This window comes from Emys orbicularis, chromosome 1, assembly GCF_028017835.1.
Source record: "Emys orbicularis isolate rEmyOrb1 chromosome 1, rEmyOrb1.hap1, whole genome shotgun sequence".
In the NCBI taxonomy this organism is placed as follows: Eukaryota; Metazoa; Chordata; order Testudines; family Emydidae; genus Emys; species Emys orbicularis.
In genome coordinates this window covers 159681295-159695469 of record NC_088683.1, presented here as the reverse complement: position 1 = coordinate 159695469, position 14175 = coordinate 159681295, and the positions used below count along the sequence as shown (strand labels likewise).

General features: G+C 49.8%; 2 protein-coding genes across 2 annotated transcripts in view; one reads left to right on the top strand and one right to left on the bottom strand.

Moving 5' to 3' along the window:
- Positions 1-3772, top strand: part of TMEM39A (transmembrane protein 39A) — a 28750-nt gene extending 24978 nt beyond the window's left edge. The window contains exons 7-9 of the mRNA XM_065413699.1: positions 817-1004; positions 2025-2145; positions 3281-3772. Coding sequence (XP_065269771.1) covers positions 817-1004; positions 2025-2145; positions 3281-3514 — 543 coding nt within the window. The 3' untranslated portion in view covers positions 3515-3772. The remainder of the gene's footprint in view (positions 1-816; positions 1005-2024; positions 2146-3280) is intronic.
- Positions 3773-5687: 1915 nt separating this feature from the next.
- LOC135885282 (uncharacterized) overlaps positions 5688-14175 on the bottom strand; it is a 34798-nt gene continuing 26310 nt past the window's right edge. The window contains exons 15-20 of the mRNA XM_065412930.1: positions 13074-13222; positions 12841-12903; positions 12376-12451; positions 11744-11828; positions 11440-11527; positions 5688-7865 (exon numbers count right to left, since the gene is read on the bottom strand). Of these exons, the coding sequence (XP_065269002.1) occupies positions 7755-7865; positions 11440-11527; positions 11744-11828; positions 12376-12451; positions 12841-12903; positions 13074-13222 (572 nt within the window). The 3' untranslated portion in view covers positions 5688-7754. The remainder of the gene's footprint in view (positions 7866-11439; positions 11528-11743; positions 11829-12375; positions 12452-12840; positions 12904-13073; positions 13223-14175) is intronic.

The window sequence follows — 14175 nt, the reverse complement described above, 5'->3', positions numbered from 1 at the left end:
CGTGCCAGATTACTGGTTAATCCCCTTTTCTCTGTCTCCCCTTTGGCAGCCTGGATGGTGGAGTGTGGCTGCATCTGGAATGCACTAGTACCGCTCCTGGTTGGCGGATAGGTATTGCCATACATGTGATGCACCCGTGGTCCCCTCCCCGTTTACTAACCCCCATTCTTCCCCAGACCGACAGATAACTGTGGTCATGCCACAAGTGGGCACCAGCTGCCATGTTCACCTCCCAAGTTTTGCCAAAGGTTGGGGTGTGCGTGTTCGGATCTGGGGTTTGGTTCGGCCTGTCGTAGAACAGGGCCAGCAGGGAAGTCTGGACCTGAGCCAAAGACCTGAGGTGTTGGTGCCGGGGCTGTGTTTTGGTTCTCTAAATTGTGCCAGGTTCAGTGTCTATTAACTAAGAAATCAGAGACTTCCACAGCCAACCCAGTTTCTGTTGTCCATTGTTGTGTGACAGGAGCTTGTTAAGATTGTCTGATCATTAATCTGCTGCAATGAAGGGAAAGGGCTTCACAGTCCATGGCGCGACCCTGGTCCATGTACACTCCATGGCTCAGCTACCCTTCTGGTATCAGCTGCTGGGAGAGGAGATGCACAGGTACATCACAGGCTGCATCATCCCCTGCCCATTCTCCTCTAGGCCCAGGAGAAGGAACTCTGAGGTGTCTCCTAGGTGGTAACCCTCCGAACTCACTGGCCTGGCAGTGCATGCCTGTGAAGTCTGGAGCTGGTCTGCTGGTTGCACACAGCACCCCCCTGTGCTCTCTGCTGGGACATGCCAGTGGTGCTAACTTCCCATCCGGTCTCTTGCAGAGCACCCAATACTACGACATGCGCTGGTCCTGCGAGCACCTCATCATGGTGTGGATCAACGCCTTCGTTATGCTCACCACGCAGCTGCTGCCCCCCAAGTACTGCGACCTGCTGCACAGATCGGCCGCCCACCTGGGCAAGTGGCAGAAGCTAGAACACGGCTCATACAGCAATGCCCCACAGCACATGTAAGTGCAGGCTGGGAGGGGTCAGTGCGCTCTCCCCATTAAACAAGGGCATTCTAAGATGTGGCTGTTCTTTGCCTGCTGGGTTTACAGTGAGGAAGCTTCTCCGTTCCTCCTAGTATTAGATGGAAAGGTCATGGCTGTTCTGCTCTGTCCGTGCTGCCAGGGCCAGCACTGCCCACCCCTGAGCACTGTCAGCTTCCTCATGGCAGTGTCCTAGCAGCGCTGGCTCTTGTTCCCTTGGGAGACTCTCTCACGCGCTTGCCACCACCTGGAGCAGTTAGTTCACACCGGGTGGTGGGATGTTTTCCGAACAGCCCCACTGACACTAATACAGAGTGCTCTTGGTTCTTGTGGTGGGAGCCATTTGGGCCTTGTGGTAATGGGTAAGGTTAAGATTTTGTCACGTTTTAGAAAAAGTCACAGACAGGTTGTGGGCAGTACATCCATGGAAGCCCATGACCTGTCTGACTTTTAGTAAAAATAATGTGGGGGGAGGGCTGACAGGGGATGACTGAATTCTGGGGAGGAGGATGAGAGCCCAAGACCTGCTGTGGGGAGGTCCAGCACCCGCTCGCTCGGGGATCCAGGGTCCCCTCGCTGCCTGTGACGGCTTGGAGCTGTGGGACCGGTGACTGGGAGCTGGTGGGGGTCCCCTAAAGGCTGGGAGCTCCGGCCCTGCTGCCCCGGGGCTGAGGTGGAAAATGTCATGGAGGTCTCTGGAAGTCACAGAATCCATGACCTCCGTGACATCTTATCCTTATTAATGGGGCTCTGCTTGGTCTTATTCCTGACTTCATATTAGACTCCCTCTGTGATCTTGTCACCACTCCATGTCTCTGTTTCCCTGATAGGAATAATGATACATCCCTGCTTTTGGCAGGTGCACTGAAATTCTCTCATGAGACATGAGCTCTTGAGCTGATCTAGGCAACACACACTCACCTCTCCTCCTCCTCCCCCCCCCCCCCCACCCGCTGCCTCCTTTAGGCTAATGGCAGGTCTCTTTCTTTTTCTCCTCAGCTGGTCAGAAAGTACGATCTGGCCACAGGGCGTGCTGGTGCGACACAGTCGATGCCTGTACAAGGCAGTAGGGCCTTACAATGTAGCAGTGCCTTCAGACGTCTCCCACGCCCGCTTTTATGCAAGTATCTCTTCTCCTGATGTGTTATTCTGGGAGTGGGAGGCGGGGTTGAGCACCGCTGCAGCAGCGCAGGTTGAGATGAGTCTGAATTGAAAGTCAGGCAGAAGGAATAAACTGGATTCTTTAATCCAGCAAAGCCAGGGCCTGGTCCCACCCTTTTCTTAATTTCCTGCTCTTTCCCTCGGGGCCCTCTAAAGTTTTCTAGTGTGCACTGCAAACTGGCACTAGATACAGAGCTCCACTTCTGCCATAAACACATACTTTATAGATTTGTTGCACTCTTGGTGCTAAACCTCTTACTGAAACAACTGCAGGTTAGTGACTAGCAAAGAATAAGATTTAAGGTGGTTGGACTGCTTTTAGTTTGAGTCCCCAGAAGGCCTGGCTTTCTTTCCTAATTATAGGTCCCCTTTATTTTCTTTTCTCTCGGTTCAAGTAGTTTTGTTTTAAACATATGTGCCCCCTGTAGTTTTGCAAACGTTTAATTCTAGATGTGGCCTGGTGCCAGCTGCTGCTGCCCTGACAGCCGAAAATGGCAAAAGAATTGAAATTCAAAGTTGCTCTGGTACTTTGAGGGCCTGGCAGTTCAGCAGAGTGGGAGGGAGAGATGGAGCCAGTATTGTCTGTTGCAGTGTGCACCTAGGTTAACATGCACCTGTTTGGGGCCCGTGTTTAACACACGGGTGAATCTCAGTTCAGCTCCTAGGGGTGAAGTGGCTGTGTCCCAAATGGGCACTCTTGTTGGCAGTCACAGCAAAAAGGCCAACGATTGAATGAGCCACAGAGAGCGAACTCTCCTGTCAGTCAGGGTTGGAAGGGGAAGGGATTTCAGCCCTGGGTAATCTCCTTCTGCTGGTTCTGGGCAGAGGGGCTTTCTACTCACAGCGCTCAGCTAACTTGAAAGCACTTTCAAGTCCACAGCAGCAGCATATGCCATTAGCCATTCTCCAGCACAGTAACGCATTACAAAGCAGGGAATCCACATTGCGAGAGCATTTTTCTTGGCTAGCAGCTGATCTGGACATTACAGAGTATTTACCCCAATGCCCCAGGCCCTACAACCGCTACAAAAATACTCTGTCAGCTTCTTTACCAGAGCAAACCACAAATATGCAGATTTTTCCCCCCCCTGCAGTTCCTCTTTCACCGTCCATTACGGCTGCTCAACCTGCTTATCCTCATCGAAGGCAGCGTCGTCTGCTACCAGCTGTACTCCCTGCTGCGCTCGGAGAAGTGGAACCACACCCTCTCCATGGCCCTCATCCTCTTCTGCAACTACTACGTCTTATTTAAGCTCCTTCGGGACCGGATAGTATTGGGCAGGGCCTACTCTTACCCCCTCAACAGCTACGGACTCAAGGCACATTAACCTGCCAAACGCACCAAGGGGTGGGGGGGGGGAGGGAGGGAACCTCAGAAAAACTATTTTCGTACAGTTCTATTTTTTTCTTGCGCTGTTTATAAATATTTAAGATATTTTATATTTTGTATACTATTGTTTTGTGGGGTGGGAAGGGGGCAAGTGGCAATTAAATGTCGCTTTATAAACAAGGTGTTATTTTATATATATATATCTATAAAATCAGTGTGTATATACCGTATATCTATATCCATACATACAGTTATGTGAAGCAACAGGCTTGTGCGTGTGGTCACTGTGTCTGCTTTGCTCACACAATCGCACTGCCACTGTCTCTTAAGCCCTCTCTTGGGGAGCAGGGGGAGAGGGCAGGAGGAGTCTGTTACCAGGTAGAGAACTTGTCTCCTACCGTGGGAGTGTGAACAAACCCAATGGTGGAGACTAATCAACAAAGGGAACTAAAACTAGGGGATTTCCAGAGGATTTCCTCTGACTGCTTAGTACCAAGAGCCTTGTGCCCAGACACATGCTGCTCTGGGACATGCATGTCCCTCTGGTGACAGAGAGGAAAAGCATTTTGCTGCTCTAGCAGGTCAGTGCCAGGGCTAAATCCACAAAGGAACTTAGATTCAGCATTGCACTACCTAACAGGTGCTCGGGTGCCTGCCTAGTAGACTCCACAGCCCTGCGTTAGGTACCCAAGAATGGGATTCATGAGAGGCAGCAAGCTGAAACGGGAGCCTTCACAAAGGGACATGAGCATCTAGTTCTAGTTTGGAGGGAAGCACCTCCCTCTCATCATGACCCTTCTCCTTTAGTTAGGTGTCTGGCTCATCACAAAAAACAGTGATAGTGGTACCGTATTAGCCCTGGGGTAAGAGCACTCAGCTGGGATGCGGGAGACCCAGGTTCAGGATCTCCCTGTGCCTGATGGGGAGCAGGGATTTGAACTCGCATCTCTCATAAGTGCTCTGACCCCTGAGTTCTGGGATATTATGCTGTAGATCTCTTGTCACGCTCCCTACCACTTTGTACAAATAATGGAATGGTCACTAAGGCCAGAGAATGAGTGACTCTAGTGCTTAGCAAGTAGGCTTGGCAGCATTGGATTTTTCTTTTTACAATTTCACTGGATAATAACAATATTTGTTTTTAAGCATTTTTATCTATTTACATTTTCAGAGTTGTGCAAAATTAGGGGGGTGTCAGACAATTATTTAATAAGAGTTGCTGTTGATTCAGAAAGTTGAAGCTTTAGCTGTTCACACAAATTGTCAACACCACCTATCAAAATAGAGTAAATAGCCTTCAATCAAACTCCTAAAGTCAAGAGATTTTTCTTACTTTGCCTATCTATAAATTAGTTATTACTGGAAGTATTTTTTCCATCAGTCTGTGTGTGTGTGTTGGTGAAATCGACATTTACCAATAAAAGTCTAATCCTCCCAAGCCTATCAGTACGTTAGAGCACTCCTCTAGGACACGGGAGGCCCAAGTTCAAGACCCTGTTCCTGACCACCTACCATTTCAGGCCCCGCAATCAAGCCAAGTGGGGTAATGCCTGGTTTGAGGATCTTCCTGGGGCTCTGGGGCCTGGCTTGAGGAAGCTGTGCACATGCTCAGCCACAGATTTTTAGATGCCAGGGGAATCTGGCCACCTACAAGATTAGGAGGTAGCTGAGTGAGGGTTTTGAGGATCTACATTTTGGATTTTATGTACCTAAAGTGGCAGTTAAGCATCTAAATCAGTTTGTGGATCTAGCCCTCACTCAGAAATGCTGTTAACTAACATAGGGCTCGCTGGGAGACACCCTGCCCATTGATTTTCTTCCAGAGGCTAAGGGGATGTGAGCCCTTCCACCTGGAGGGGTTTGATTCTTCTCTTCAGAGCAGAAGAGGAGTTCCCCTGGTTTAGAGAATGGGCCAAACTCAAACCAGGTCTTGAACTCCAATGGTACTGGAGTGGACTTGAAGCAGTTTAGGTTCCCCCCCACCCCACCGACAGCTTATAACACCCCAGTGATGGGAACCTTCTAAAGGCATATCAGGACATACTTTACATAAATTTGAATCAGAGCAAATCTGTTTCCAGCACCCCCTGGCCCTCTTCACAGCAACCTTTTGAGGTCACCACTGCAAATAGAGACCCTCAGTCACCTACAAAGAGCAGACTTAGCAGAGAAAGAGAGAACTTGTTTATTTGAGTGAAAATACATCATCCATAACCATCCCAATGCAGGACATTCTGGTAAAGTCTCCCAGTGCCTTTAGGCAATACACATACACTTGTAGCCCCTCCACAGAAGTGTGCCAAACTAGAATTAAGGTTACAGTTGGAAAAGTATTTGTTTATCAGTGATATGGCAGTTGCTCTTCTCAGGAAGATACCAGAGCCTAGTTCTCATTACTGTAACAACCTAGCTAAGCAAAGAGGAACTGAAAAACATTCAGAGAGACCCAACAGTTTCACTATCTCTAACTGCCAACGATGCTAGCAATTAGCAGTGGCTGCTGATGTTTCCCAGCAGGAACTGAAGGTAGATGAGACAGTAGGGTCCAGTGTGGTGCTTTTCCATTTGAATGTCATGAAACCATCCTCAGGGTAAGGTCAGGTCCATTTAGAAAATGAAAATGGATTGAGAGGGGTTTAAAAAAAAAAAAAAAAAACTTCCCTTTTTTCCTGCAGTGAAAGCTCCACCTTTCCTAATCAGGGAAATGGGGGCATGGGTCTTGTCCTACACTGGCCCAGCAGCAGCTTCTGCAACAACTCTATATTTAAAACCTTCTGGAAGTGAGGGTGTAGCAGGAAGAATATAGTGAATGAATCGAGAAGTTTCCCTGTTAAGTGCATCTGTGTTAGGTGTGTTACTGAAGAGGATACGTAAGGAGCCTCATCTCTTTAGTCTCTCACCTGGAAGCCCTACCACCTACTCAGGTTTAGTGCTAGGCCTTTTCTTGCTCTGATAAAGTGACTAAGCTGAATGCACTAGTGCAGGAAAGAGCAGGCAGAAGCCTCAAGCAATCCCAGGGGGTAGAGGTAGGTGCCTATGAGAGCTTAAAGGTAGGAGGTTTTCCTCGAGGCTGTGATCTTTAGCTGGGCCTGGCCTTAGGGCCTAGCTCCTTCATGGAAACAAGAACAGTGACTGGCTGTGGTAAACAGGGTTCACTTTGTGTGCTTTTTGGACATATGAGAGGGTGGATTAGTAAAAATCCCTCCTAGACAGGGACAGCTGCCCTCTCCTTGGTCCACAGTTTAGTTCCCCTTTCAGTGCTTAGACAGCTCCTCTAGCAAATGTGTTAGCAGGAGGTGCTGGCTGTTAGGTCATAAGGGCTGGGTCGTTATATCCCTTCTCTTATCTACTGCTGTGCTGCAGTTAAACATGCTCGTTGGTCTTCTGCAGTTCTGTGCATCCCACCCTCAGGCTCTACGAAGGGCTCAGTTCATAACATTTCCCAGGGAAAACCCACACTAACAATAAATGCCAAGTTATGCTGCCAGCAGAGACAGGGAAGCAGGAGAAATCTAAAAGCAGCTTTAAAAGACTTCATTTTCCTATGTTCCTGCAGAGTTTAGTTTCTCTATTATCACATACACTCCAAGAGAAACTGGTCCTGTGACGACATTTTATATGCACCACCTACTTGGCTCCAGGAGCAGTCAGGTCATTTAAATTATCCTGAGTGGAAAAAACTCTCCTGCTGCAGCAGGGATACTGCCGCCCCTGCCCAAACAAAACAGAAAACACAACACCCAGGAAAGTGCAGTGTTTCATTCCCCTTTTCTATAGTGTAACTAGGGCAAAAGGATTTACTCAAGGCTGCATTGGCCAGGGATGTTCTCCCACCTCCCATGGAAGGCTGGGGGAACTGTACACCCATAGCTGATTTTTACTAGTGCAGCCCACGTATAGGAGGTCGTCCTGAGAGCATTCCTGTTTGGTCCTATCCATGTAACACCTCGAACCGAACCTAACTACAAAAATAAATGTGTTTCTGCACCCATCCATTAGCCCCACATCCATACGTAGACTGGTATCCTCTTACAGCCCCTGCACCTGAGGGCAGCATTGACCCTGGATGGGAACAAATATCATCCTAGAACAAACTCTACTATTCCACTATGTAAACAGCCCGGCTGCTGCCACCACCCCTCGCTGAGATCAATGTTAAAAGCAGTAACTCCGTTCCCCAGTAACGCTCAGTCGGATCAGACCAGAAAAATCACAGCATCTCCTTTCTGGGACTCCCGTCATGCGAGGATGTCGTAATAAATGGCTGGCTTCCTGGTCGTGTCACGGAATTCCTCCAGCTTCAGGCCAACCCGGAAAAGAACCGCCTCATCCCACCACTTTGCCATGACCTGCAAGTGGAAAAGACAGTCACCGTCACCCGCAGGGCTTTAGGGCACCTCTTGGTAAGAAAGCTCCGAGGGACGGCTTCGCCAGCAGGAATAGCAGAGACACAATGAATGATCTTGTAACCCTCTCAGCAATGGGGTCAGGATCCTGCTGAAGCCACCCTCTGGAATCTAGCTAGCACCCAGCTGGATGGCACCTGGGAATCACAGGGCCCAACACTGAAAGGCTACCCCCACCAGGGACACGTGGGGAGCAAAACAGGGGCATTGAAATCCAGCAAGGTGGGAGAGCTTTCTGGAGGGACAGGCTGGAACAGACAGGGACCGCTGCCCTCTCCTGGGGGATGACTGGCTTCCTACGAAACTGGGTGGTTCCTGGAGCAAAGTAGGCTTGTGGCTGCCGGGCTGGCCCTCCATGCTGCAGAGGTCTACTGGAGGTAAAAATTACAGGGCCCCATCCAGCTCCCTCCCAAAGACTGTCCCTTCCCTAGCCCCAGTTTCTGTGCACCATGTAGTCTTCCTAGCTGCCCCCATGCTTTTGGCCTCCCTCGGGATGCAGGAATTCCCACACCCCCACGTGTGTGAGGCTCTGAAGCCCCTGAGGACCTTTTACATGGATGGCTCAGGAGGTGGGGAAAGAGGAGCTGTAGTCACAGACATCCAGCCAGCCAAAGCAACGGGCTACCATTGACTGCGATGAGGCTGAAGCCTCCAGCAGTTTTAGTTATAAGCTGGGGACGCATTGGTTGGAAGTAACGGAAGAGGAGAAGGACCTCAGAGTCCTCATAGACTCATAGACTTTAAGGTCAGAAGGAACCATTATGATCATCTAGTCTGACCTCCCGCATGATGCAGGCCACAAAAGCTGACCCACCCACTCCTGGAATAATTCTCTCCCTTGACTCAGCTGCTGAAGTCCCCAAATCATGATTTAAAGACTTCAAGTCCTGGTTGATCGCAGGATGACTATGAGTCGGCAATGTGACGTGGCCGTGAAAAAAGCTAATGCGGTCTTGGGCTGCATTAGGCGAGGTATTTCTAGTAGGGATAAGGAGGTGCTGGTTCCGTTATACAAGGCACTGGTGAGACCTCATTTGGAGTACTGTGTGCAGTTCTGGTCTCCCATGTTTAAAATGGATGAACTCAAACTGGAACGGGTACAGAGAAGGGCCACTAGGATGATCCGAGGAATGGAAAACCTGTCATATGAAAGGAGACTCGAGGAGCTCGGTTTGTTTACCCTAATCAAAAGGAGGCTGAGGGGGGATATGATTGCTCTCTTTAAATATATCAGAGGGATAAATACCAGGGAGGGAGAGGAATTATTTCAGCTCAGTACTAATGTGGACACGAGAACAAATGGATATAAACTGGCTGTCGGGAAGTTTAGGCTTGAAATTAGACGAAGGTTTCTAACCATCAGAGGGGTGAAGTTCTGGAACAGCCTTCCGAGGGAAACAGTGGGGGCGAAAGACCTCTCTGGCTTTAAGATTAGGCTTGATAAGTTTATGGAGGGGATGGTTTGATGGGATAACGTGATTTTAGTCAATAGGTCAATAACGTGCCATTGCTGGTAATTAGTAACAATGGTCAATGATGGGATATTAAAAGTTACTACAGAGAACATTTTCCGGAGGGTCTGGCTGGAGAATCTTGCCCACATGCTCGGGGTTCAGCTGATCGCCATATTTGGGGTCAGGAAGGAATTTTCCTCCAGGGTAGATTGGCAGAGGCCCTGGAGGTTTTTCGCCTTCCTCCGCAGCATGGGGCAGGGGTCGCTTGCTGGAGGATTCTCTGCGACTTGAAGTCTTTAAATCATAATTTGGGGACTTCAACAGCTGAGTCAAGGGAGAGAATTATTCCAGGAGTGGGTGGGTCAGCTTTTGTGGCCTGCATCATGCAGGAGGTCAGACTAGATGATCATAATGGTCCCTTCTGACCTTAAAGTCTATGAGTTTCTTGTTTTGAGCAGCATGAGTTGGAAAGATGCCAGATGATCTGTCTACAGACCCCCATGCTAATGCCAAGGGACACTGTTCCCACTGCTTTCAGGAGCGTTCCAGTGCATGACAGTCAGCTCTCTGGGGCAGGGACCATCTTTCTGTTCGGTGTTTGTACAGCGCCCCGCACAATGGGGTCCTGGTTCCTGATAGGGGCGCCGAGGTGCTACTCCAGTACAAATAATAGCACAGCATAACTCCAGTTATCCAAATTCCCTTGATCCCAAAATCCCTACTTACCTGAGTGTGCAGGGTGTCTTCCAGCTAGCCCTATGTTAGTTAACAGCATTTCTGCTTCTCCCAACACCTGGTTACCTGCAAGTTTTGGACGTCCCCCAGGCCATTGAGAGGAACAGGCGTGTGCTGTAAATAATATGCAGAGCTGCTCCCGGCTCTGCTGAGGCAAATCCCTACCGTGTGGAATGGGGAGGCATACCCTGTACAGCTTCATGCCGAGACTAAAGGTTTCTGTTTGCACACAACCATCTCTGCTCCCTCCTGTCCCCGTCTTTTCCCCCTCTCTCCACCCAAGACGACAGAAATAGAATCCACAGCAGGTCTCTTGGGAGCATGGCCACAAATCCATCTATCAAAGGTACTTATGCGGCCCCCATCACTGTAGTACTTGAGCACCTCACATTCTGTAATGTATTTATCCTCCTGACACCCCTGGGAGCTAGGGTGGCGCTATTAACACCATCACCACAGATGGGGACATGAGGTATCGAGAGGTTAAGGGACCTTGCCAAGGTCACACGGGAAGTCTGTGGCACAGCGGGGAATTAAACCCTGGTCTCCCAAGCCCTAGGCTAGAGCCCTAATCAGTGGACCATCCTTCCTTGTCAAGTTTTAGAAGGGCACCCCTATATATCCCCCAGACACCTGTCGCTCCTTTCAGTGGGGAAGGTGCTAGAACAGTCGTCCCCAAACTCTTGGGTGAGAGGAACGTTTGGGGGCCACGTGGTGGGGCCCAGGCCAGCCTCCAAGGTGGTGGTGAAGGAGCGCCACCCAGCCGCAGCTCTGGCCCCAGCCGCAGCTCTGGCCTTATTCTCTCTCTGTCCCCAGGCCAGCTCCACCTCTAGTCCCAGTTCCTCCCCCATCCCTGCCTTCAGCCCAAGCTCCTCTGCTGAGCGGACTGTGCAGTAATGGAGGGGAGCGTGGACAGATCCATTACTGGTAAGAGGGGGTCACGACAGGATAAGTTGGGGCACCCCACTGCGCTAGAGCCAAGTAAAGGGAGCAACGAAGGTGGGAACAAGAGAGCAAAGGGAGAGGAAGCAACAGGAATGGAAGAGGGACAGACCCCAAGAGAACAATTGAGGAGGACATGGGGGTAGTGAAGGGGATCCAGTGTTTTCCGCTGGCCCCTGGACTCACATTCTCCTGATGACCCAGAAAACATAGTTCTGTATTAGCTCTGTGGACAAGGAAGAGCAGAAGCTTACACTTTTTAGCACCAAATTCCACCCACTTCATAAGCTGGCTATGGAGACCCAGCACTAGACACCCTTCTACCCGCAGAGCAGTGTGGTCTGGGCAGTTCTCCTACTAGCATTAGCAAGGGGGTAAGTGTTTACCTGAAAGCTGATGGGAAGCCCAGTGGCAGTGTACCCGACTGGCACCACCAGACCCGGGATGCCTGTGAAGTTTCCAAGCTGCATGTATCTGCAAGAGAGTGGGGAAAAGTCACCTGCACTCTCACTGTTGGACTGTAGTGAAGTCATTTCTACGTAGAGAGGCAGAAACTGGACCAGCTGTGATCTCTCTTGCTCGACAGCCAGTGATCAGGTGGCAGAGGCTGGGACAGAACAGCTGTGAGCATCCCCAGGGTTCTCCATACAGCCTGACCATAAACACATTTTACTGCCGCACAGTTCTCACCTCATGCTCTGAAGTGTTGTTAGAACGTCGTTGTTCCCCGTCAAGAGGTCAGAGTCCTGGATTCTTGGGGCAGTGCAAGCGGTGGCTGCAGGAGAGAAACAGGCAAACAATCACCATCTCCTGCAGGGGCAATTCAGCCCCCTTATGCCTCCTTTAAGGCACCCGTTTGCTCTAACTCCTCCCTGGAGTCAAGCCAAGTTCTTTTTGGTTTGTGCATCATCATCAGGAAGAACAACTTTGCAACTAGAAAAGGAGTTTCTTGATGATGCACAGCAGAGAATAGATTCCCACTCCCTCCCTTTTAGCCCTGCAGAGCCAGCACAGCTCAGTTAACAGGAGTGTTACAATTCCTATTTTAGTCAGCAAAATGAGCAGTTCTGACTGTGAAACATACAGGGAACAGGCCTGGGGAACACAGAGGAGCAATTTTAAAGTCACATTTCCTTAGAGCTGGGGCAGAGCAAAGTAAGGACGTTTGACTCACAGCAGTTATAAAAGGTATAATTTTGCAAGTTCAAATGGATTAAACATTAACCCTGGAAGCCAAGTGCATCATACATATGTGCACATTTATGCCAAGAGTCTCACTCCAAGCCACAGTAAATCCCATGCTCAGCCCACAGAGCAGATACCTGGGGTGAGGATACAGTTCACGCTGGTGAAGATCTCTCGCAAAAAGCTCATGCTCCGAGTCCTCTGCCGATTTGCCTGCAAAGAGAAGGAGATGGTATCAGTGCAAAGGTGGGATGTACCAAGGCATCAATTTACAGAACGTAGAGTCCTCTAGCGGTGCCTATCCCCCTGTCACTGAGGGTCACAGCCTCCTTCCCTGATAAAGAGCCAGCACCACCACAGACTCACTGATCAGACTCAATGCAAGAGCATGAGACCAAATGACTCCTCCCCATCTGGGCCCCTCCAAGCTTGCATCGGTTCTTAGGCAGAGAGCAGCACTGCTGGGTAACATCTCTCCATGGCTCTCTACCCGGGTGCAGAGAGCTTCCAAGCGGGCTGTCTCCTCCCCACAACCTCGCCAGGCTGGGAGAAGCCTTCTTCTTTGCCTGCTTCCTCCCCCTCTTCCACAGCACGCTCCTCACCTTAATATAATCCAGGGCTGTGAACTGGGAAGCCAGAGCAAGGTTGAGCCGCGTCTCCAGATTCTGAAACACAAAGGAACTTTGGGTGAGGGCTGCGCACTCCCGTGCGGGGCAAAGTCTGAGAAAGCCCCAGATCCCATACACCATGAGCCTATCCACTCATGTGTAGCAGTGACTGACACAGATGGCTTGACACAAGGCTGATGCGAACAATCCATGCATCTGCCACTTACCATTTGCTGGAAGTGGGTGTTGAAGTCGGGCTGCAGGAAATCCCTCATCTCGCTGAGAATGCAGATCACATGCGCCACCCGCACCTCCTCCATCTCCGGCAGGGGCACGTCCACCACAGAGGCACCTAAAGCCTGCAGGTGCTCTACAGCTGAGCACGAAGCAGGAGGAGCAAAAGGAATAGTGCGTTCCTTGTGTTCAGAAGGCTACAATGAGATGGCTGAGATTTAATCTTACAAAAGGCAGGCGTTCCCACAACCACATGACAACAGGCTCTTTGCTCGTATGATCACACAGCGCATGGGCAATAACACACCTGGCCGCATCTAGTTATAGAAAAAACTGCAGGGCTTTTGTCCACTAGATCACAGCTACCCATATGACAGAGCAGACTCAGGGGTGAGTACTCACGGGTCTGCTCTCAACTCTGCCACTGGCTTACTACATCGTGGGTAAGTCGCTTGCAGCTCAGTTACCCAGTCTGTAAAAAGGGCATAATAATGCTTCCCTGACTTTGCAAAGTGCTTCCAGATCTGCTGGGATGAACAATGCTAGACTAGTGTGAGGTCGCTATCAATGTTATCAATTATAGTCTGAGGCTCTCATCCAACGAACATTCAGAATGCACAATATGAAATGGAAGTCAAAGACAAAATCAACACGATGCTGCGGATTGGGGGGCACCAAGTGGTTGCATGTCTATCGGTTACAGAAATGGAATGAGGAGTCTGGACTCATGAACTCTGTCCCTGACTGCCGCAGACTTGCTACAGGACCATGACAATTCACTCAACCCATCTGAGCCTCGATTTTGCCATCTGTAAAATGAGAATAAGGCAACTTACCCACCTCACTGGCGTGCACATATTCAAATATGAATTGGTGAATATTATTTAAAATAACATCTGACCAGCTTTCCAACCTGTAGTAGCATAGGTGGAGTTTGAGTCCTTCATGCATTCAGACCACATCACAGTGTGCATTTTAATTAATACACTCACAATCTGCCCCCAATGTCTGACAGCGAAAGACATCACGAGGCTACACAAAAGGGAGCAGGCTTAAAACTGCAGTGGGAAACATAGCTCTGAATTTCCTGATTTC